Below are 24,803 nucleotides of genomic sequence, written 5' to 3'. Positions count from 1 at the left end.
TTCATTTCTCAGGGTTCCTGCTCCATACATATGTATGTATGTATGGACATACATGTTGGTACCTACATATATAGGTATATACTTACCTACATGAATATGAAGGTACACTCTCACACACACATATGTATGTATGTATGGACATACATGTATGTACCTACATGAATATGAAGGTACCCACACACACATATGTATGTAGGTACATACACATGCATGTGCATATGTATGTATGTATGTATGTGTAGTTACCTACCTACATATGTGTGAACGTTCATACATAAATACATATGTATGTACTTACATGTGTAGGTATATACACATATGAACCTACATATGTATGTAGGTACCCACACACATATGTGAGTGTGTGAGTGGGTACATAAACACAATTTCTTCCCGTGCTCTTAGCACATACCTACACATATCTGTGTGTGTAGTTACCTATATACATACATACATACATTTGTATGTACCCACACATACATAGGCACATACCTACATACACATGCTTTGACCAGCATTCATTTCTCAGGGTGTGTGTGTTCCGTATGTATGTATATACAAACAGACATAGTTAAATACATATGAAGGTATCTACACATATGTACATAAGTATGTACATGAGTACCTACACACATAAATATGCGTGTGTGTACCTACATACATATGTATGTACGTACATATACACACACACATATGTATGTACATGACACAGTTGTCATCCAACCCTACAAAAAACAAGCTGGATCGTGATTTGTTGAAGAAACCAGTGGTTAGTAAGACAATTATCAGCTGGTTCACAAACTGTTATAAAAATCAATTTTATTCAAATGTTCACCAATACAAAAACGAATGGAGAGCTTTCTCGCGACTTCAAATCTTTTTTTTTTTTTTCCCGTTCTTAGCTCATTTTTCTATAGTGGTTATGACGTGCGTGTGCTTTTACAGGTCACCACCCAACCCATTCTGTGCAGACACATTTCAAATGACAACGAGGTGCTTTTTGAGATGGTCCGAGGATGAGAACATGCCAAATTGTTCATCGGGAATGTGATGAGAAACGAAGGAGGAAGATGTGGCAACTAGACAGAAAGAAATGGAATTGTGTCCAAAACCCTGAATAAATAATCCTGTAAAAAAATAGCACATCCTTGTAGTTATGCATACGCTAAAATCTGTGTCCACTTAACCCTTAAAGAACCGCAAGCCAGATTTCACACCTTCAGAGACTTTAAAGTTCACAAACAAGTAAACTGAAATCCTGCAGCGCCTCCTCCCACAAAGTGTGTGTTGGCATGTATACAAACAAAAACACAGGACCAAGAGACCTCATGTGGCAACACAGCCGTGGTCCTGGATGTCTGTCAGCAGCTTCCTCTCAAAAATATTTCACCATAGTCAAATAATGACGTACTGTATATACACAAAAGCACACCGACACAGTCAGCCTGCAGACAGAGAGGGGAGGTGAACATCGCCGACGAACGTGACCTGAACGACTGGTGCAAATGTGAGAATGAGCAGAATCTGCAGCTACAGTCTGCACTGTGTGGACAAGTCGCTTTGTTAGGGGTGACATGACTGCGCTACACTATTTAACATGATTTACGAGGGAGAAAAAAAAACAAACAAACAAAAAAAAACAGGTTATCTTCACTCAGTGGTTGTTTTGCTTATTTCACCAGTCCGATCTTCTTCGCTTCAGTTTCATAAATGAGTAACCTCCACATCTTCACGATGAAGACTTCAGCTTCTTCGTCCAGGACCTGAAGCAGGAGCAGAGGGAGAGCTTACTGAGTTACACATGAACAAATAAAACAAGGGGATGTGATGCACACGGTGGACTGAAACCTCCCTTATTTCCTGCTATATAACAAAAAAACACAGGAAACTGGACGAGGACACTTTCAAAAATACAGCAGGTGACTGAATGAACCAATAAACCATCACCATCTATCACATGATATATTCAACCAATCAGAAGCCAGTCGGGACAAGACAGAAAAGCCTTCAGTGTCGTTCTTTGCTCTTCTTTCAGTGAAGAAATACTCTGCAGTGTTGATACAGCTGATGCTATAGCAGCAACATTAGAACTACCAATGATCACAAGATTAACAGTCAACATGAGCATCAAACACCGAGGGCCTTATTTATCCATGACATTACTCACCATGGCAACATCATCCAGGATACTCTGTGGCATACTGTGAGCCATCACCTGGGAGAGACAAACACATCACAATCATTTCACGTTTCACATCCCCGCCAAGTCTGAATCAAGTCAGATGTGCAGACGTCACATGGTCCAGACCTTGGAGCAGACAAAGTCCACTAACGTTGGCTCTTCCTCTCCGATGTACTCGATAATTTTTTTATTGATCCAGGGCCGAACACGTCGTTCCATTAATGTCTGGGGAAAAAAAGATGAGAGATGAAGGCGGGCTTTGTACACACGAGGAAAATCAAGAGGCAGAATAAATCACGGTGTGACCGCTCACTGTAATCTTTTAATGAAACATTTCTGACTGATCTGCTATGAACACGTTAAAGTTGAACGAAACAGCTCAGCTTTCTTTCCCTCCTCACCGTGTCGACCATAGACCAGTCCAGCGGGTAGGAGAACAGCTCAGGCTTCGCTGTGGGAATCTTCTCGATCAGACTCTTGATGTGTTTCCGTTTCTCCTCCGTGTTGCCCCCCTTGATGCTGGAGAGCCCGGCTCCGTCCACCCCGAGGCTCTTGTCGTCGTCGTAATCCAGGGGCACGAGCTTCCTCTTGCGAGGCTGTTCGTCAGCCTCCTCGTCATCGAACTTGTCGAAGACGCTGTCCACGGGCAGCTTCTTCCTCTTGCCTGCGTTGGGTTGACTGGGGCTTCCTGTGGCACCTGTACAGAGGACAGGGAGCTTTATGAATACAGTTTAACTTTACTTCAATTCATGCAGCTGGAATCACTCGTCTTCTTGTTCTGCAGGGACTGAATCCGACCAGATATTCAGCTTCCTTTAATGAAGCTGATTGCTTTTATTAATAATACACCCACTGATATGTTACATCTCATGAAACACAGTTTTTTGTGATTGGCAGAGTGTTCTCTACCTGCTCAGTGAGTGATTCTGAATGTCATCTAGACCAAATTTCAGTATCTGCTGGGCTCCTAACAAAGAAATCCTTACAAAGAATGCTTTGTTTTTCCAGTTGAATGAAAGTACGTGTGGAAAGTATGGTGTGAGGTGGGCAGCTGTTAAAATGACAAAAATCTGACGATGGATCGCACAAGCTACTGACACCAGATGTGCCAGCTGTGCATTCTGGTCTATGTAGGCGACTATCGGTACAGACATTTGTACTGTATCTACAAAGAAGCTCCTTTTCTGTTTCCTACACAATGCATTATTTACAGTGGCACACTTGAGACAGAAGGAAATCCAGCGATAGTAAGGTAGTTAAACTTCACAGTTTCCTTTAGCTGTCAAGCTCCAGCTGAGGATTTTCATTATCGATTAATCCTTGAGTTATTTTTAATCAATTCATCATTTTCTCAATAGAATGTCAGAAAATAGTGAAAAATGCTCATCACAACTTCCCAGAGCACAGACAGAGTGTGTGCACGTCACAGCGAGGACTCCTTTCTTTAGACTCACCCAGTTTGAGACTGAGACCGATCTTCGGCCGGTGTTCCTCCTGCGGCAGCGCCTCAGGGGGGGAGTTTTCGTGGGGGATGATGATGCCGCTGGGCGACTCGTCTCCGGGCGTGTTGGGGGACACGTTGCCACTGGCTGACGAGACTGAGGGTGCTGCTGTGATGGGGCGCATCGTGGGCTTCAAGCACGGTTTTGCGTCAGGGTTATCTTCGTCATTGTCATAATCCTCTTCCTCGCCCTCCTCCACCTCGTCGTCTGAGTGGGCGGGCCGTGAGCGGACCTCTGGTCTGTCCTGTTCCTGTCGCCGGCCCCGGTGGTCTCGTGAATGCCTGTGGCGTTCCCGTTGCTCCTCGGGCTCAGGCTCTTGGATGATGGGAGGTTGTCTCAGACGCTCCTCCTCTTCCTCCTCCATCTGGACCAATAAGAGGCAGATATGCAGAAGATTAACAGCCACTCAGTGTTTTACAGAAAAGAAGGTCAACAGACAATGAAAGCTGGACACCACAGACGTGCAGACATGCAGAGAGACTCGGATGATAAAGTGACCTTCACAAAGAACAGCAGCCAGCATGCGCCCTCATTGCAGAAACACAGGCAGACACACACAGTATCATTACAGACAAGCATACCCTGCGAAGCTCCGCGTCTGGGTTTGGATGTCCCTCGTCTAACAGCCTCTGTCTGATCTCCTCCAGCTCCTCCTTCTCTCTCTTCCTGTCACGCTCGTCTGCCTCCATCTCCTTCTCTCGGTCTCTGAGACGCTTCTGCAGCGCACTGCCCCTAGGGGTCACACCAAAAATAACAGCCTTCAGAACAATAGCCAGAGCAGCAGTATTGCATCTGCTACTACAAGTCAGATCTGGGTCATGCAACATCTGCTGTGTCTTTTTACGTGTTCAGGTGCCACATGGCTCAGATCTCTCACGCAGAACGATGAAATGTATACCTAAAGGTTCAGTCTTCACGTCTTAAATGCTAAATTTCACAACATTTCTGACACTGAATCTACTGGATGTCATAAACATCACACATCTGCAAATTCAAGCTACTAAAAGGCTGCATATGAGATGCAAATCCTGTGTACAGAGGCATGCGAGCATGTATTTATCTTATACTTATTTTACCAGCTTGGCCTGAGTAAAGACAGCACTGCAGCATATTTTTATGTTGCTCACCTGTAGTACTTGGGGTCATCTCTGTCATCATCATAGTCTTCAAGAAACTCTTTCAGCCGTTTGCCCTCTTTCACCTGAAGACACACAGGACCATGCTGAAATGTCCTCGGGAGAATAAATCTATTTCTGTTTATTTTATCAACAAAATGATCATAAGACGAAAGGAACGAGTGTCGCAACACAGTGTTGTATGAACATTTAATGATGCTTTTCGATAAGAAAAATGCAAATGAGCCGGCATTGAAACTACTTAACCACATTGCAATTGAAGCTCAAACGCATTCTGTAGTGGAATTAGTTATTAATGACGTTTGCGAGGTTTAAAGTAACACTGGGGAATATTCTGGCGTCTTAAATGAGGACAATGTGTACACCAAATATTTAAAGAAAAGTAGGACACCTCCATGATGATCAGTGGTCATTCAGTGTGCTCTCACCATTTCTCGACGGCGCTCATCTTCCCTCTCGGACTCCTTGCCGTAGTCACGGGCCTTCTTCCTCTCCCTGAGCTCCCAGTTTTTTAGACGCTGCAGTCACAACAGTATCAGCTGAGCCACAATCAAACGATCACATTCCATCACACCGAGCTGACTAATCCTGCCATTTTAATATAAATACTCCTTTGATAAAAAGATCCAGAAATGTGATGTTTAAGGATTTCATAGTTGTCTCATTTGGACAGAACCTACAGCGAGTATTTCATTTCATTTTCTGTCTTCTATGTTAATTCTTAACAAACATTTAGAAATATAATGGCTGAGAGTAAATATAGCGCACTAAGAGGGCGTTTATTTCAGACACAGCCCAGTCATCCTCCCAGCCCTTCCTACCTCCTGATAGGCTGCCTCCTTGTCTCTGAGTTTCCTCTCCAGCTTCCTGCGTTCATACGCCTCCTCCTCATCTTCTTGGTCTCGTTTTTTGTCTCTGTCTCTGTCTCTGTCTCGGCTCATCTCTCTGCAAACACAAAGGTAGAAATGTATTAGCCTTGAACCTAAAGTGGGACTAATATACATAAGGGTTACGTTTTTAATTGTAAATAAAAACTAACGGGAGACAAACTAAAGGCTCAATCAGCCATTTTAAGTGAAAAGCCCTGTGTGGGTGTGTGAGGCTTTAAGCAGCTGCAGAAAGCTTTTACTGAAAATACCATGTTAGGCCTCTGTGCACCGTGACTGTGGGTTCATTGTGTTGTAAATTCAAGCAGTGGTCACAGAACACTTGCACCAAAATGATGACAGTACCAGCGCACGGCCAAAGCTTGTATTTTGCTGCAGATGGTGGAAACGAGTTGATGGCATGTCTCAGCTTGCATAATTTTGTTCCAGTTACATCACAGTGCTAGGATTCACTTGGCATTCACTGCACATCTGATGTGCCTCAAAATTGCTGTTGTACAGTGTGACATAAGACTGCAACCAAGATATTAGAGCCACCTCTCAGGGAGGGCATGTCATGAGCCTGCATCATCATCACCTGTACTGCACAGAGTATGTGGCCCTTCAAAGGAAGTCAGACGGGCTGATGATTCTGAGCACAGTTTTTACACTGATGTCCTACATTTCATTGGTTTCAGTTCATGTAAATCACTTTAAACTGTTGTTGGCTAAACATTTCTTGTTGATCAGTTGATCTCCCAGCTCTGATGTGACTGAAATACATCACATGAGTATTTCTGTCTTCACCTGGATCGGCTGCGCTCGGGGCTCCTGTCACGGCTCCTGTCCCTCTCCCAGTCTCGGTCTCGCTCCCTTTCCCTGGTCCTGCGGTCACGGTCTTTGTCTCTCTCCCGTTCTCGCTCTCTTTCCCTCTCCCGTTCCCTCTCTCGCTCCTTCTCCCTCTCGCGGTCCCGCCGCTCTCTTTCCCGCTCTCGCTCTTTTTCCCGCTCCCTCCGCTCCCGCTCAAACTCCAGCCGCTCCTTCTCCCTCTTGTCCTTCTCTTCTTCTAGTTTCTGCAGAGCAAAACACAGGCAGGTTCAGCCGATGCCACACAGGATCCACTGAGTCTTTGCAGTCTATTTGCTACTGTGCACAGTTCAAGTGGTTTCCAGATCTTAAAGGACAGGAACATGCCCTACACTAATCAGTGCAAAGCTAGTGAGAGAAGCTGGAATCCTAACTGGGAAACCTGGAAGGATCGCAAGGCCCTCCCTCAACGAGAGACAGCTTCTTCCTTCATCTAGAGCAAAACGCTGCACTTGGTTGCAGCATAAACTACAGTTTAGCAAGACTGTAACTGGAAACCACTTCAATGGTCAAAAAGATCTGTGGAACAGGTTGAACTTGAGGCATTCATAATGAGAAAAAGGCGCTGCAAAAGACAATGCTTTTTCTCTCCTTAAAAGTCCTCCTCTCAGAACAAGGAAAACAAAAACAGAAAACAGGCGTCAGTCTTTTGGTGAACTAGTTGTTTGTGACTTACAGGTGTTGAACTATGGACTCAGCCCTTCGCTGCCCCTACAAGCCTTTTAAGTTAGGCCTGGGAGGAAAGCAGGTCACACGGTATACACAGGAAAAACGTTATGGGATTCTGTCTTGCTTAAGCATCATTATCATTATCATCAAAAACAACAACCTTTACTTCAGTGGCATTCGGCAAAGTGCTAAATCAAGAAATGAACATAATGGACATCAGTTACATTTCTGCACAGATAAATGAAATTGTAGAAACGGTCTTACCCCTGCAGAAGTCTTCAGCAGCTCTTCACGACTCATTACTAACACACACGCTCACACACAGACACACATCCTAAGTCTGCCTTTATGAGCATTACACACAAGGCTTTGAGCAAAATGTGGCAACATTTATAGTTAAAGCACATCGGACACAGAACGACAGCACTGAACGGATAGAAAAACACTGAGCTCAGAGTTCTGCATTTCCATTACTTTTGTGACACGTATGGTGTCATGCAGAGTAATGTACAGTAAATGCAACAGTAGCATTAACTCAATTTGATGTTAACTACAACAGTCGCGTGCAGCCACGGGCAGTCAACTGGTCTTCAGCTAGAAACACTGACTAAGCAAAAAGCCTTGGGTGTAAGGCGAGTCAAGAGAAGGAGAAGTATTACATGAGAAAGAGGATGGTACATGTTAGCAGTCATTTTTAAACTTAAAAGGCTCGGATTAAGAATCATTACTTAATACTTATGTGCCTTGACTCAGGGATAAATCATGTCAGGTGTTCAATTTTGCACCTGTTTTGGTGTCTTTTCACTTACCTCTGCAGAGTGTCTACCAGGGCTTGCTAAAGAAAAACCTGACCTGACCACGGCTCTGAACAAACTTATTTTAACATCATTTTGCTATTAGAATAATCAGCCAGACAGTGTACATGTCACTGTCATTGTTGTCTGTTTTCTTTAACTGTTTTAGCAGATTTGTTTTGTAAAATTGTCATTTTAAAAGGCAGAGCAACAAAATGTAAAAGGGGAAAAAGAAACTGCACTGATATTTCACTATTATGTAGTGCAATGCTCATTCCTGTTTCCAGTTTGACCTTTTGACCTGGTTGCAGGACTTGGTTTTGACATTACTTCAGTTTTTTCTTTGATAAAGTAGAAAATGTGGACTGTATATTTGAGTCTCATGCTGTACTGTTTTTATTAGATGCATGAACTCTGAAGTATCTTGAAGAAAAGAAAAATAAGGCAGAGAGAGTGAAGACACTGACGGAGAGCAAGAGGTGAAAGAGTCACACAACACATACAGAGAGCACGTACCTTGGCAGTCTTCAGATCAGCGTGCTGCTGTGGAGAGGGCGCCCCCCCACACTAGCATAATAAAAAGCTATAGCCAAAGTCACTGCAGTGGTTATTGACATGAGTCTTTGTGCTTCAACATGAACACCATTAAGACAGACCATCATTTTCAGAGGACTCACACAGGTTCACTGACTTTCAAACCTTCGGGGCACCACCAATGTCAAAAAAAGGTCAAAAGTTTGGGGGGTACTTTGTACCGTCTGATGGTTGGCTGAATAAAGGGCACCATAAGCCCTGACCAACGCACACAAAAGTGGAGTACAGTTGCCCCTATGCAAGTCCTCCAGAGGGGGACGCCCAGTATATGTAAAAAGTAAATGAAGGCTGATACTTACATCCTATCCTCGTAACTTTTTCCAAAGCTCTGAGATTCATCTTGCTTTAGTCACCATATGATCACTATCATAATGGTGGGGTTTAATGAATAGATTAGCTTTTAGGTAACTTTACATCGTCTCCATGCATTTTTGTGTGATGAATGAAGAATGGATCTATGATGGTCACACCTAGATAGTTTCATTACGGGGGTCACAGGTGTCAAGTCAGGCCTGAGAAAAGGTGACAAAAATACTAGCTGTCTGCCTACTTGTGGTGTTCGAACATTGAACATGAAACATTCATATAATATGGGGCGAATTAAGATGTTTGGTGGTGTAAATTTTAAGGACTGCCAAATTGTAGCGCAGTATGCATGTTACTGAGGTCAAGAAAAGTTGGTAAATGTGTCAAATTAAAGTGCAAGCTCTAGGAGTGAACTATGTGAGCAGCTGCTGTCCAAAACCTGTAATGTCAACTACAAGATCAAAGGAGCCACTTTACCTTGTGAGTGTCACGAAATTTACTAATCTCTCTGGAAATCAGGTCTCTCTTGTCCTCCTCCATATCAATAGTGTTAATGTCATCCTAAAGAAAAAGAAAGACCAATGAAAAAGTCAGATAAAACTTTACATTTTAAGTTCCAAGAGAACAAGTGTTCAAGTCAGAGAAGAGCAAACCAAGTTGTTATACCTCTTCTTTTTTCTCCTTTTTTCTCTTTCGTCGCTGGGAGTCTTCATCCTGTGACGGTGCGTTGAGTTCTGCAGCATATTCCCGCATCAGTCCGTCAATAGCACCTTTGATGATCTGATCCTTCTTCTTTGTTTCTTCATCTAAAACCTCTTCCTCATCCTCTCCTCCTTCTTCAGCCTTCTTATTCTGCTCGTACAGAAATACAAATCCTCGTTTAGCAATGAGTTACTGTCTAATTTAATCATTGCAATAAATGACAATTTATTTGAACTGCTTAACAAAACTAAGATGTAGTGATTCAGAGATTTGGAACAAGGAGAGGTGCATGATCGATTACTGAGGCAATGAAATGCATAACCAGTAATTCTCTAAAACTGAATCATACCCCATTGGCAGTTTTCTTCTTGGCCTTCCACTCATCCAGCTGAGCTTTAGTCTTTGCATCTACCTTCACCAACAGATTTTTGTCTCCAATTTGCAGGTCATGAAGCAGGCGCAGTGATCGCAACGTGGACTCTGGCTCCTTATACTCACAAAACCCAAAGGCTGCAACAGATATTGACATAGAAACATACATGAGGGGAGGTTCACATATGGTCATGTATGGTTTGATCAGGTACCAATATAAAATTAAGTCATTTCTGGCTGGTTTTAAGTAAAATCATCTTGTGAATTTACAGCTGATCATCCCATTTGGCCACGGATGAAAGTATTTTCAGACATAACGATGCCTGATGTATGGATTATAAATTACCTTGAAGCTTGCCAGAGGCTCCCTGGACTCTCTTCCAGCTCAGAACAATTCCACATTTCTATAACATGAGCAGAGAAAAATAGTTAAAGACTCTAATACACTTACTTTTTAATGCTGCAGCACAGGATTCATGGTTTCAGCGGGTCACCCAAAAAATTTAATAACAAACATTGAAATAAAGTACATAAATATGGAATTACTCAAAATGCAAAAAGGACGTTTGTTATTTGATTAGAGTTGCTGATAAGATCTGTACAATAACTACATCTACTAGAAACTAACCATGAAGGTGGTAAATTTGATTGCTTGAGAAAAGCATAGTTGAATAAAATCTGTGTAATTTCAGAGAAATCTTAGATGTAATTTCCATGCCCAGCATATCTTTATTTTTGGATTAGAGACATATTCCACAACTGAGTGACCTGAGTACATGCAATATTTGGAAATCCTTCTCTGCCCCTTACCGCCAGCAGCTGTCTGATCAGCATGTCTGAGGCTTTCTCTGATATGTTCCCCACAAAGACTGTGGTGGTGGGGCCGCTCTCGTCGGTGCCTTTGATGTGCACAGCAGCGAGGTCCTTCTTCGGGACTGCAGGCTTACTGACCACTGACACAGAGGGTACCATTACCGTAGGGGTGGAGGTCATGATGCCCACGTGAACTGGGATCATTGGAGTTCCTGCAACAGCCACAGAAAATGTACATCAACTTCAGACAAAGCAGTCTGGAATTAAATACTTTGCTTGAAGGTAGCTGGTTAGTATTTTGCAGGTTACTGTAATTTCCTACATTGTAGGTTTCACTATAATAAGAAAGTGCAATCATGAAACCAGTGACAAGACCCCTTTTACAAACAGGAAGGCTGCTCGAGACCCTTCTTAAAATAGTATGTTTAACACTGTGTTCAACACTAATTAACGCCAAAGAGTCTGTCATGTGCATTTATTCTAGGACAGGTGGTTGCTTACCTGAAGGAAAGCCAGCAAACTGAGGGGGCATCCCTGGAGGGGGCAACAGCGGCCGGTTTAAATGAGGGGGGAAGGACATTGTGGGTATGAATCGGACCGACCTGGTGATGGAACAGAGACACTCATTAGCAGTCTGTCTATTCATGATATGTTACACTCACGCTTGGAAGAAGTCTTCCAAACAATGTAAATTCAATATTAAAAATACAGTTCAGAGACATGCAAATCCTTTTGTTTAAAGAACATCGGAGAAAATACTGCCATATTGTGTGTGTAGTTTCGTAAACAAGTCTGACATCGATTTGTGACTTTTGCCATCAACTGTAACGCTTCTTGAAGTTAGCTTAGCTAAGTGGAGCAAGTTAACGTTCGCTAACTTATTGTCAGTTAGTAGTTCCAACGTCGAAGTAGTATTACTTTGTTTTATAGCGGTACAACGTTATTTTGTTGTTGCTTAGTAGCTAATCCCTAATTTCAATAACCGTTTCACTAGCCTTTTAGTTAGCTAAAGTTAGCATTAAGCACGCTACTGTACCAGGCACAAGTAAATTAGGCTAAGCTAATGTTAGCTAGAACTGGTGTTGCCTGACTAGAAAAACTGACTTAAGAGGGCTAAATATGACTTCGGAATAAAAGTGAAAATGTCCATATATACATACCCCGACTTAGGCCACGTACGAAGTGATAAAAACCGCTATCAGAAGGTTGATAATTATGAAAATCCTGGACACGTTCTGAATGTTAGATTAGCACGTTAGCTAGTCACGGGCCTTCTAACACATTGACGCATGCGCTTTACGCACCAGACTACAAGTGCGCTTGTTTTGCTTATAGGGACGTGGCCGCCGGACAGAGCTGGGAAAGGTGGTACGGCAAAGGGTACTAGTTAGTAGTACTAAACAAATACCACTAGTAGTATTAGTAACAGTATATTACTACTTCCAACAATAACACCAATAATAATAGCGCTAATAGAACTCCAACTAACGATGATTATAATAATGATATTAATAATAATGCATTCAATGTACTTGCATGGGAAAAACGACATATAAAAAGCTGAACAATAATTTAAATGTTGCGGAAATATATACATATGTAAAATAATAATAATAACATGTACCATGAAATTTACGATATGTGTTGACATTGTAGTATGCTATTAATATATTATTTTATAACTGTACAACAGCTCCTCCAAAACGTTTTACAATTCAAGCTCTCGGTTTTACTTACAAACTTTAAAACCATCAATGGAAGCACGTAGAGTCACCAGTAACAACACCTAACAACTCATAAATAAATCTGTAAGTCAGTTTTATTTGAATGTTGAAATAAACACAGTGCTATAATGCATTTATATTCGTTGTGTTGTTATGCTACAGAATATTGAAGTGGTTGGTTACCATGGTTTTCTTGTTGTAGGTCCTACCTCTCAGTGACAGCAGCTGTGCCGCGAGGGCTGCGTCTGACAAGGCGTGACGTCACTTTAGGCGGGTTTTTCATGGAAAGTGCTAGAAGAAACGAAGCACACCCTTCTGGTGTTAAATATTCTTCCATCACATTAAAAAGGTCCTCACTATTTTGATTAAATTCCACGACGTACCTGTGATTTTGATTGAATAGATTTTTTCGGCTGGCGCAGATATTTCTACCTCAATAATATATGTCGGCAGCTAGTCACCAAAAATTAAATCTAGTATTTGTCTCTCTGTGTGTATCTTGTGCAATCCTTTTGCAATAAACTGCCACAGGGTGGCGTCAATGGGTACAGAGTACCCATTTCTACTGAGTACAGTGATGGACTGAATTACATTGCAGCATTTCTAAAGGAACGACCTTACCTTGAACATCGGGTGCTTTATGTGCTGAACACCGCCAGCAAATAGCCGTCGTCTTGTAAAGCATGCATAAAACATATTGACTTTATTTCCTATGATCATTTTCAATGGCTGTACATTACTTTGCGCTAAGAGATTCTTTTCACCAATATTTAATACAGTACATTGCTATTAATTTACGTTTTTCAACCACAATTACCTGGTTAAATCAATTATCATATTTATTCAGGTCCTTTTTAAACGCCCGTGTCAGCACTCGAGTTGAATTTTAACAGCCGTTTTCTTGGATACAATTTCTATTTCACTAACTGTTCTCTAGTTTCAGTGGTGGATGGTGCACCGCGGATGGATACGGCCGCACACTGACACCACTGTGTATAAAGATTCCGGTCTATTAAAAGGAAGTCCCTTTCCATTACCCTGCGTCAGAGAGCAGAAGGGACAGAATTTTGGCTGCATTTTATTCAAGATAAGTCAACGAAATAAACAAGGTATGTGCTTAATTGTTGTGAAATTATTTTGAACACAATATCCTCTTGCAGTGTTTGAGTTTTGTTACCACATGACTGAGCTTTGGCTGTCTGGATCCACGATGATAGCTCATGAGTCACGACGATAACCTTAGCACCATAACTGTCTCGTGGGTTACAGCGATCATATTACTGTCGTCCGCTGTCTGTTCGCATTACCGTTACGTAACGGTTAATCCTTACAGTGAGATTTTCGTGTATTAGCCGACAATTTGCGATGAGTGCTGAATGCGGCACTCTGCAGGCTTGGGTTGCACCCAAGGCAGGTGTGGTGAAGATGACAACGCTGACTCGGTTTATGTAACGAAGCTAGCCGTATTAGAAACACACTCTGGACCGATCTGGGCCAGCTCTCAGAACAGGGCTGTCATTTCAAAGCCAAATCCCACCTAATCACAACATTCAACGTCAAGTAACTGCTAAGTCTAAGGTTATTAACGCAAGTTTGATTTAACTCGTGGGTAACGTTTTTTTAGTTAAGGCCAATTTTATTGTAAGGTGACAATTGCAAAACAGATTTGGTTAATGATGATCTATATGTGACTTCGGATTAGTGCTGTACGGTGTTTTCAATGAAAGTCATTGTTTTGGAGTCCTTTCGGTTCATGGGCTAAGTCTGCTGTTTACCGGTTAAGTCGTTATCACAGAACGGCGTTTAATGTTACGATTAATAACGTTTTAATCACAAGTGAGCGTGTAGAGTGCATTTCTAAACGGTATCCTTATTTTCGTTCGTAGCTGTTCTTAGCACGTGTTTGCGGAGTCCATTGTCTGTCGGCCGACGCCATGTTGGTTAGCGGCTAACGTAGCAACAGCTAACTTCCGCCGATTTCTGGTAACGTGATGGCAGCTGTCCACTTAAACGAAACCGTTTGATGACATGGTTAAATTATGATGCTGTTTTATTCCATATGATACCGGAAGAATCAAAGTTAAATGAATCTCGCATAACAACTGTTTATTTTTAACCTTTAAGGATCTACAGTAGTTTTGTTGAGTCATTGTTTCGACAATCTTCTAAAGATGTACACAACATGTTTGCCATTTGTGCCGTTTAGACTGGAGGCAGTTTGGTTAAACGTTACGGTTTGTGTTTGTACAGATGCCTGAAGAAATGCTCCAAGAGGAGGAGACTGAGACCTTTGCCTTCCAGGCAGAGATCGCTCAGCTGATGTCCCTGATCATCAACACCTTCTATTCCAACAAGGAGATCTTCCTCAGGGAGTTGATCTCCAATGCCTCTGATGTAAGTCTGCAGGAACTTGCCACTGCTCATGCCACAAAGCGATTTTGACCTTTGTTTGTTTAAAATTGGGCAATGGTAATGCTTCAGAATTGATTTTTTTTGGGGGGGGGGCTGATGTGCTTTCATAATGGTGTCTGAAGTCTCAATGTATTTTGTCATTGTGTGTTTACAGGCTTTGGACAAAATTCGCTATGAAAGCTTGACTGATCCCTCCAAGCTGGACAGCGGCAAGGATCTGAAAATTGACATCATCCCCAACAAAGAAGAGCGCACCCTGACCCTCATCGACACTGGAATCGGCATGACCAAAGCTGACCTGATTAACAACCTGGGTACCATTGCCAAGTCTGGCACCAAGGCCTTCATGGAGGCCCTGCAGGTACTAGAGTGGAACACAATCCTTATTGCATCCAGTGGAATATGAGGACAAGTAACATAGATTGTATCACAAATACCTCCTTATAATCTTAGTTTTTCAATGTTGAGTATATGCAGGTACTAGGTGGATTCCTTACTTGTTGAGCTATTCAATCAAAATACTGATGATTCTGGTTCAAAACTATCAAGCTGGTGTACTTTCATGTTAAAGTTTATGCCTTTTCTGAAGTATACTGAAGTTATTAATGTGTTCCTCTAGGCTGGAGCTGACATTTCCATGATTGGTCAGTTTGGTGTGGGTTTCTACTCTGCCTACCTTGTTGCTGAGAAGGTGGTTGTCATCACCAAGCACAATGATGATGAGCAGTACGCCTGGGAGTCATCTGCCGGAGGTTCTTTCACAGTCAAGGTTGACGCCGGTATGTGCCTGAGTCCTATTACAGAGTCAAAGCTGTTGAGATGGCAACATTTGATATAATCAGCTATTTGAACCAGCTACATTTGATTATGCAGTTTACACACTAGTGCCATAATCACGTGACATCTTGTTTGCATCATTCAGCTAGCTGCATCCACTGCTTTTGAGGGAGCTAAACATAAGACTCTCTGACAAGATGTATTGAGATGCCCAATATCATGAAAATGTGTAACTTCCTTTGCTGTTATCACATTTCTTAGATTATCTTTGGCATTCTTTAACAGCTGAAATGGACTACTTTGGACAAAACTGAAACCTTTTGTGACCTAACACAAAGTAGGGACTCGTAACAAACACTGCATTTGATTTGGACAAAGAGTGTTCATGGATGTACAATTCTGTTTACAGGTGAGCCCATTGGCCGTGGAACTAAGATCATCCTGTACCTGAAGGAAGACCAGACAGAGTACATTGAGGAGAAGAGGGTCAAGGAAATTGTCAAGAAGCATTCTCAGTTCATCGGCTACCCCATCACCCTCTTTGTAAGTATTGAGTTTGACCCCTAGTTTTAGATAGTTACAACAGGTTTTTATTTCAGTGAGGCTGAAACTCTACTCATTTTGACTTGCAGGTGGAGAAGGAGCGTGACAAGGAGATCAGTGACGACGAGGCAGAGGAGGAAAAGGCTGAGAAGGAGGAGAAAGAGGATGGTGAGGACAAGCCAAAGATCGAAGATGTGGGCTCAGACGATGAGGAAGACTCCAAAGACAAGGACAAGAAGAAGAAAAAGAAGATCAAGGAGAAGTACATCGACCAGGAGGAGCTGAACAAGACCAAGCCCATCTGGACCAGGAACCCTGATGACATCACAAACGAGGAGTACGGCGAGTTCTACAAGAGTCTGACCAACGACTGGGAGGATCACCTGGCTGTCAAGGTGAGCGGTGCAATGCAGAAGTAACTGTTGCATGTGTCTCACTCAGGACTGTTGCTTTAAATGAAGTCCAAGTAAATCTAAAGTGAATGCTCTCCTCCTTTTCACAGCACTTCTCAGTGGAGGGCCAGCTGGAGTTCCGGGCCCTGCTCTTTATTCCCCGCCGTGCACCTTTCGACCTCTTTGAGAACAAGAAAAAGAAGAATAACATCAAGCTGTACGTCAGAAGAGTCTTTATCATGGACAACTGTGAAGAGCTCATCCCTGAGTACCTGAGTAAGTTGTCCATTTTGGACAAGTGTATTCTGTTCTACAGTGCTGCGCTGACTATTACACCACTTACACAAAGCTGCTTTTATAGATGGAAGCAAATGAAATGCTCAGATGGGTCCCAGTAAACCCATGTTTTGTGTTAATCTCCAGACTTTGTCCGTGGTGTGGTGGACTCTGAGGATCTGCCCCTCAACATCTCCAGAGAAATGCTGCAGCAGAGCAAGATCCTCAAGGTTATTCGCAAGAACATCGTCAAGAAGTGTCTGGAGCTCTTCGCCGAACTGGCTGAGGACAAGGAGAACTACAAGAAGTTCTACGAAGGGTTCTCCAAGAACATCAAGGTATTTAAAATAAGTGCAGAGCCAGATTGACATTAAAAAAAATTAAATGTTTTGCAGTTTTTAATGAAAATTCCTTCCTCACAATGCACTCATGTCTTCAGTGCATCTCCATGGATTCATAAGGTTTCCCTTTATTCTTTAATCTAGTGCTTGCTGTGCCGTCTAGCTTCCCGAGGCAGTGTAGTCATAGTTCTGTTTTTAAACTCACTGCATAGCTGAAAAATATTTCTAGTTTTTGTACTTTCTCAACAATTTACACAATTCCATGCAGTTATGCGTGCCTTAGTTCGTCCAAAATTTAGCTGGGTAACCTATCGATGTGATCTAGGCTACTGTTGTGTGGCATTGTTTGGAATGAGCACATAATCACAATTCATCGTCTGTGTGTAGCTGGGAATCCACGAGGACTCACAAAACCGCAAAAAGCTGTCTGAGCTGCTGCGGTACCACAGCTCCCAGTCTGGAGATGAGATGACCTCCCTCACAGAGTACCTGACCCGCATGAAGGAAAACCAGAAGTCCATCTACTACATCACTGGTGAGTTTCTCTCCTAGTAAAGCATATTTTTGTTATCTTATTGTGCTCAAAATGTTTATCTTGAAGAAGCTTATGCATTTATTTGATAATTGCATTGATGCACAAACATGAATTTTTAATGGTTTTACTTACAAGCAGGTGTTAACTATGTCACAATGGCACTGATTGTCATTTACTTTGACTTGTTCAGGTGAGAGCAAGGATCAGGTGGCCAACTCCGCCTTCGTCGAGCGCGTCCGCAAGCGTGGCTTCGAGGTCCTGTACATGACAGAGCCCATTGACGAGTACTGTGTTCAGCAGTTGAAGGAGTTTGATGGCAAGAGCCTGGTCTCTGTTACCAAAGAGGGTCTGGAGCTGCCTGAAGATGAGGAGGAGAAGAAAAAGATGGAGGAGGATAAGGCAAAGTTCGAGAGCCTCTGCAAGCTCATGAAGGAGATCCTTGACAAGAAAGTGGAGAAGGTCAGTGCTCCTGATGAGCTGAGATTCATGTTGACCTCAGTTTCCCTTTATACTGTAGGATTTAGGATCTTATGAATTCACAACTACAGTTGACAGTGTTTTGTTTGGAAACAGGTGTCCTAACTGGTCCTGAGTTATACTGGTGAGTTTAATACAGCTGTAAGGAGGCCCTTAAGTCCTGTGTGCCCAGAATGACTTTTTGATTGACAGATGTGTTTTGACGAGTGATGATTGTGGAGATGTAAAGTGCAGAACCTGGAAAATGAAACTTGAGTGATCTAACAGATGCCTGTTCAAAGTTTTCTCTTTTTCCATTTGATTTAACAGAATGTGAAATTAACCTTCTGAAAAGTTGGTCTAAATGTTTTATTGTCCTGAATGTGTGCTGATATAAAATTGGTCTACATAGAGTAGACATTTAAGGTGTGGAATTGACAAACCGTTGCCTTGCACATGCTGCTGTGTTGAGCGTCCTCTAACATGACTGTTCTGCATGTTTTTGTTAACTTAAACGTGTCGGCCTGCTCCTCACACACTACATGTGTTGTAAGTGTTAACATCCACTGTTTGATTCTCTACCAGGTGACAGTGTCCAACAGACTGGTGTCTTCACCCTGCTGCATTGTGACAAGTACTTACGGCTGGACGGCCAACATGGAGAGGATCATGAAGGCCCAGGCACTCAGGGACAACTCCACCATGGGCTACATGATGGCCAAGAAACACCTGGAGATCAATCCTGACCACCCCATCGTGGAGACTCTCAGGCAGAAGGCAGATGCTGACAAGAACGACAAGGCTGTGAAGGACCTCGTCATCCTGCTGTTCGAAACCGCCCTGCTGTCCTCAGGCTTCTCCCTGGATGACCCACAGACCCACTCTAACCGCATCTACAGAATGATCAAACTCGGACTGGGTAAGGACACACAGCACATCAGTATTAATACTTATTTGTCTTTTTACACGACTTTCGCTTGCCTTGATGTCTAACAAATGGCGTCCTCCCCGTGTCTTTAGGCATCGATGACGACGATGTTCCCATAGAGGAGGCCACCTCTTCATCCGTCCCAGATGAGATTCCTCCCCTAGAAGGCGAAGGCGACGATGATGCTTCACGCATGGAAGAAGTCGATTAAACAAACTCTCCCCCTTCCAGATTTCTAACACTTTAGCTTCACTTTTCAATTGTTCATCCTTTAAAACTGCAGTAACTGCAAAACAAATAGTCATTCATGTTGTGTGGTGGACCAGTGTTGCTCTTGTGTCTAGAGCATAACTCTGCAAGACCCTTTTAAAGACAAGCAGTTTTGGTTTTCGCGTTCATGGTGACAGCACATATGTTTTAACGAGTACCCTGTTGCACTGAGTTTTAAATGTTGGAGTGGTAAATGTGTGAACATGGGAATGGTACATTCCATTATCAGATCAGGTCTGGAGGGTTTGGGAACGTTCTGCTCATGTGCAACACTGCACGCTGCATGGAGAGAGAGGACTGTATGATTCCTTTGCCTGAGTCCAGGCTTATCTGTATTCCAAGTCTTGTTTTGCAAAAAATTAAAGATGTAATACCATATGTTTTGTCTTCGTTCCATTTATTCCTTATATATTAAATCACTGCTCATCTTTCATACAAAAGGTAAGTTTTAAAAAGGGACAGTAGGGTTTTGTTTTGTTTTTTTGTACTGGACAATGAGGGATGTTGGTGTTTGGACTTAAACCCTGAATGTATTGAACTGCTGTCTTCCAAGTGACCACTAGGTGGGGACATACACCATAAGTTGGTATTGTGAAGTTACAGTTCAAGGGAAGGTGACCAGAAGTATCCAATACATTTACATAAAGAGGGATCAGTTTAATCATTTTTACTACATCTAAGCAATGTGTTCCCACTAATTAAAACATCTAACCTGTGTATATCTTGTTATTGGTTTTGGTAAATATCCTGTGCAAGTAGTGTGGACTCAGGCTGTCTGAAGTGTAGGGGTGTGCAGGAAGTCATGAGGCATGCACAGTGAAATGGTTCCAAAACCCTGGTTAAGATTAAAATTGTGTTCTGTGACTCAGATTTAAAGCGTAAGTACAACACCTGTATTAACACACACAGGACTATCATTTTCTAGCATGTAGGTGCCGCCCATACTGTATAGCACTGCAATGTGTTTTCTCCCCTGGAAGAGAACCCTAGAGGGCACTGCATTGCATTTTCTCCATTTTAAGTGCACACATTACTGCACTGCATCATGTTTTCTCCACTGGAAGGGCACCCTGGAGTGCACTTCATCATGTGTATCTACCACGGGGGCATCCAAGAGGCGTATTTTCTGCATTTATTTCCCAAACATTTTGTTTCTACAGATGCAATCCCATGACACCGAAGCGAAAGAGAAGTCAAAGTCACTTTTTATACAGCCCAAATCATCAAAGCTGGCTGAGTGTCCCAATGGAAACTTGCTATTAATTTACTGATTTGTCATTTCTTTGAATCCTACTGTTGCTCAAACAAAGAACAGATTGTCAGTTGCTTAATCAAGCCTCATACTGCACCGTGTCTGCTGAGGCTTAACTCTTAACTGATGAGCTGCACTGGCCTAACAGGCACTTTAACCTGAATTATGTCCAAAAATAGAAATTTGGTGTCATGCAGGCCTGTTATATACAAATGTCACATTTCTTATCAGGGAAATGCTGAAATGCTCGTTCATTCACAAATGTGTTATCAGTGATTTTCAGCTTCTACAAATTGCAAATGCAAGTGTTACAAGCAACATGCGACTAAAGCTACAAGCCACACAGTAGAGTAGATAATAAACAGTATCCAGGAAGAGGAAAATAAACAAAAACTCCTCTTGCTAGCTTGTCAGGCAACATGCCAGCGCAAAAGCAAGTGGACCGAGTGACATTGTAAAACACACGGCGATAACCTGGACACACGTGAGTTTCTTGAAAGTGTGAGGCATCATCATCAGCTGAACTCTTTGGGGGAAACGTAAAGCATGCACGTCTTCCTGGAAGTCATGTGTTCTATATGACTGAGGGGGTGGCAGCAGCTTTTCTGCTACCATCAGTGAAAACGGCTAAAGTGTGGGCGTCCGTCCCTCCTGAACACACACACACTCGCTCCAGTCAGAGCAACAGTGGGGAACTTCAGCTGTGTCATTCAGAAACAAGCTGAAGGCTACTGTCACACCTCTAAAGCCTTAACATGACCACCTTCCTCATTTGCATTTGTACTGTGGAAGATAATTTAACAGTAATACTATCCACATATGAGTATTCATGACATATTTGCATACTTATCTCCGTACTGTAAGTATAAAAAAAAAAAAAAAAAAAGCATCCAGAATTAGTTTTAATCCTTAAAGATTAAAAAAGAAAACACATATTGACCCTTAAACACTCACAAGAATGATGTACTGAGGTACAGTAATCTTGGTAGTTGTGTCTCAATGTTGGTTTGACACAGGATGCTGATGTCTAGAACCAAGAGGTTACACAGTATATGTGTCTGAATATTGATGGTGCGCCAAATCAAGCGTAACTGATTTACAATGTTTATCTGCAGCAAAGCTGTGAGTCACCGCGACTGAGAGTAATGGGTCTAGATTGAATAAGAAAAAAGTAAAATGTGGGTTAGACATAGAGGAAATTGGTGATTTTAAAGAGCTGCTTGTATGAAGGTCTTTGTCAGGTTCCACTAGTGGAAATTTCCTTGTTGAGTTGCGGTGCGGGGTTCCCTCATAAAGTTGAAAGGTGCTTCTAGTCTGACTTGTTTTAACAAGAGACTTCCTGTGGAAACATTTGACTCCCGTGTGTAAATCATCCCACCAGTGCTTTAATTGGAGGGGGGGTTCCTGGTGTTTCAGTGGGCTGGGCTGTTAACATTTGCTTGCACTGTCACAGTTCTTGTGATCTTTGTAGCCTGCCATCTCTTTTCTCTGTATTGTGCCGCTGCAGAAATGCCAAGAAATCGGCTTAAAATGTGTCGACTGGTGGACTGCCTGCCCTGCTTAAAGAGAGCGTGAATGCTCGGTTTAGATTCAGGTGATTCTGGACCAACTTGTCAAACTTTGTGTGCATCCCTGAATCGATGTGCCTCTTCATATTTCGTGATGACTTCAGTGAATAGATACTTTACTGTGTTGGTGCCTCAACGATGGTAACAGGCCACCAATGGGAAGCGACGCATTTCTATCACTGCAGAATCTGTAGACTGGCATGACACGCTGCAACCACGCAATCCTGCAGGTCTGCGTGCAAAGTGGCGAAATTAAGTTTCTATGACATTTGCAATGCAAGTTGCCTGAAAAAAACATAACTACTACTCATGACCCGAAACAGTTTTGCTACACACATCACAAGCGTCGTGTTACTTCTCATATTTGACAGCACTTGGTAAATACTAGAGACAGGAACAAGTAGAACACCCACACAGGGTAGGAAGGAAGCCAGATGTGCAGATAAAAGGCCCACACAAGAGAAATAAAACCTTCTATCCTCAAGTATAAAATGCAGCAACCCACGAAAATGATAACCTTTATGACGACAGGTGTAAGAGGGGGAAGAGGCGCACACGGTCTGTTTGTGTTCCACATGTACAGTAAGATCCCAAAAACTATTCAAAGCAAAAGAACAACATTGGGGGAAATCTGCTTATTCGGTTCCTGCTCATAATTAAATGGGAAGATTGATACCGCTTTCATTTAGCGCGATAAATATGAAGCTGCTGCCAGTTAGCCGATTAGCTTAGCTTAACACAAAGACTGGAAACAGAGGAAAACAGCTAGCCTGGCTCTGTCCAAAGGTAACAAAGTCAACCTACTAAGCTCACTGATTGACATGATATATGTCTGTTTAATCAGTACAAAAATTACAAATGTTCTAGAACATTCCTTGGTTGCCCAACTACCAGCGGAGACTCCAGGAAGTTTCTGGCCCTGGCCAAGAAGTAGTCTGGCATATAACCCCATAAAATGCAATTTGTCATGTTTACACTCCTTCTCTTGTACAGACTGAACAAACAAGAGTGAACTTTAGAGACGCTGGTGAGCAGGTTTTGTTAACTTTGAACCTAGCTAGCTGTTTCAAGTCTTTGTGCTAAGCTAAGAAAGCTAGCAGCAGCCTCATATTTAGCGTAAACATGAAAGTGTCATCAGTCTTCTCATCTAACTCTCTATATTAGCCAAAATGTCTAACTTTTCCTTTATGATACTGGTTCCCGACTCAGGGGTCCTGGCCCTTGAAATATCATATTCAGTTTATCAGTCATTCTGTACTTTCACTGTTATGTATTGAATATAAAATGAGACATCCATTAAACAGGTGACCTAGTCAGGGGTCGTCCAACCAAAAAGGTTGAGATCCGCTGTGCTTAAATGATTTTCAGTTGCTCTATGGGGACACAAAGATCATTTCAGGAGGCTCCGAAGTGATTCCGGGCATTGCCAATACAGTCTGATACTCATGCTGGCTAATTTAAATTACAATAAAACACTCAGCCTGTGCCGTCCCTGCAGTCAGAGCGAGAGCCCAGAGTGACTGGCGGGGGGCTGAGGTCAGAGGTCTCCTCGTCTGCGGCGTTTTTTAACCCCATCGCACCACCACCACCTCTTTTGTTTGTCATTTGCAGCACTGAAAAGACGACAAATGTGACGCACTGCTTCAAACTGGGGTGTAGGACGTTGTGAAATGAGAGGTACGGGGAAATTCCCCCATCGAGCAGCTGTGAGATTGATAAACTAGGGGGAAATCTCACAATTCTCATACTTCACAGTCAAACTCGGGCTTCAGTTTGATGTTCAGTGAATCATAATAGTGGTCTGGTTTATGAATCAGTGTTGAATGCAAAGAGCAGCTCAGGCATGCTTGTTTCGAAACGAACGTATGCCGTCCTCTCTCGATGAGACTGGAGACAGTGGAAGGAATATGAAGAGACGGAGACTATGGAGAATTGATCTGGTGTAGCTTGAAGTGAAAATCTGCAGTAATAGTACAGACATGGGCCCCTCCGGCCACAGGACCAGGCCTGAAACTGATGATTATTTTCACTGTCAATTGAAAAATGCCAATCAGTGTTTCCAAAAGCCCAAGATAATGTCCACAAATGACAAAGATGTTCAGTTTACTGTCGATTATTGAAATAGTTGCTGATTAATTCCCAAGCTGACAACTAATCGATTAATCATTGCAACTTTGTACCACATTGACCATATTAATGTACTAAGATCAATACCAATGTAGAAATGGGCACGATGACACAGAACTTCCTACATTCCTACACAACTCCGACTTCACTTTTCCAGCCATATTTACGGGACTAGAACAGCAGCCTATAGTTGAAACAATATGGCCGAGGTCAGGCCTGCAGAGAAGCTTATGCCTGCTTTTATTACGAACAGGCTGAACTCAGTAAATCAAGTGCAGGTTAAATCTGTTAAGAGAACTGGGCTGCCATGTTTAGCCACATTAGCACTGTGGGTCTGTCGGTCCATCCCTGTGTGAAATCCCAACGTGAAACTGTAAAATCAAACTACTCCACCTCATA

The 24,803-nt window shown here is 42.5% G+C and overlaps 2 protein-coding genes across 2 annotated transcripts; one reads left to right on the top strand and one right to left on the bottom strand.

Annotated features, from left to right (window-relative positions):
• Positions 1-802: 802 nt before the first annotated feature.
• Positions 803-12,102, bottom strand: rbm25b (RNA binding motif protein 25b). The gene is made up of 17 exons (XM_070987056.1): positions 11,964-12,102; positions 11,305-11,405; positions 10,801-11,015; positions 10,337-10,394; positions 9,968-10,128; positions 9,583-9,768; positions 9,394-9,477; positions 6,494-6,759; positions 5,642-5,765; positions 5,249-5,338; positions 4,812-4,885; positions 4,266-4,416; positions 3,637-4,048; positions 2,584-2,879; positions 2,309-2,407; positions 2,168-2,215; positions 803-1,763 (listed from the first exon to the last, which is right to left on the bottom strand). The coding sequence occupies exons 2-17, from the start codon at positions 11,381-11,383 to the stop codon at positions 1,671-1,673; spliced, it is 2,436 nt and encodes an 811-aa protein (XP_070843157.1). The 5' UTR covers positions 11,384-11,405; positions 11,964-12,102; the 3' UTR covers positions 803-1,670.
• Positions 12,103-13,070: 968 nt separating this feature from the next.
• Positions 13,071-19,835, top strand: hsp90ab1 (heat shock protein 90, alpha (cytosolic), class B member 1). Its single transcript, XM_070987055.1, has 12 exons — positions 13,071-13,636; positions 14,778-14,921; positions 15,094-15,300; positions 15,559-15,718; positions 16,126-16,259; positions 16,349-16,654; positions 16,762-16,927; positions 17,075-17,265; positions 17,656-17,803; positions 17,994-18,262; positions 18,845-19,178; positions 19,280-19,835. The coding sequence occupies exons 2-12, from the start codon at positions 14,778-14,780 to the stop codon at positions 19,396-19,398; spliced, it is 2,178 nt and encodes a 725-aa protein (XP_070843156.1). The 5' UTR covers positions 13,071-13,636; the 3' UTR covers positions 19,399-19,835.
• The last annotated feature ends 4,968 nt before the right edge of the window (positions 19,836-24,803 follow it).

Source organism: Chaetodon trifascialis, chromosome 19 (assembly GCF_039877785.1).
Source record: "Chaetodon trifascialis isolate fChaTrf1 chromosome 19, fChaTrf1.hap1, whole genome shotgun sequence".
In the NCBI taxonomy this organism is placed as follows: Eukaryota; Metazoa; Chordata; class Actinopteri; order Chaetodontiformes; family Chaetodontidae; genus Chaetodon; species Chaetodon trifascialis.
This window is presented reverse-complemented; position numbering and strand designations above follow the sequence as displayed.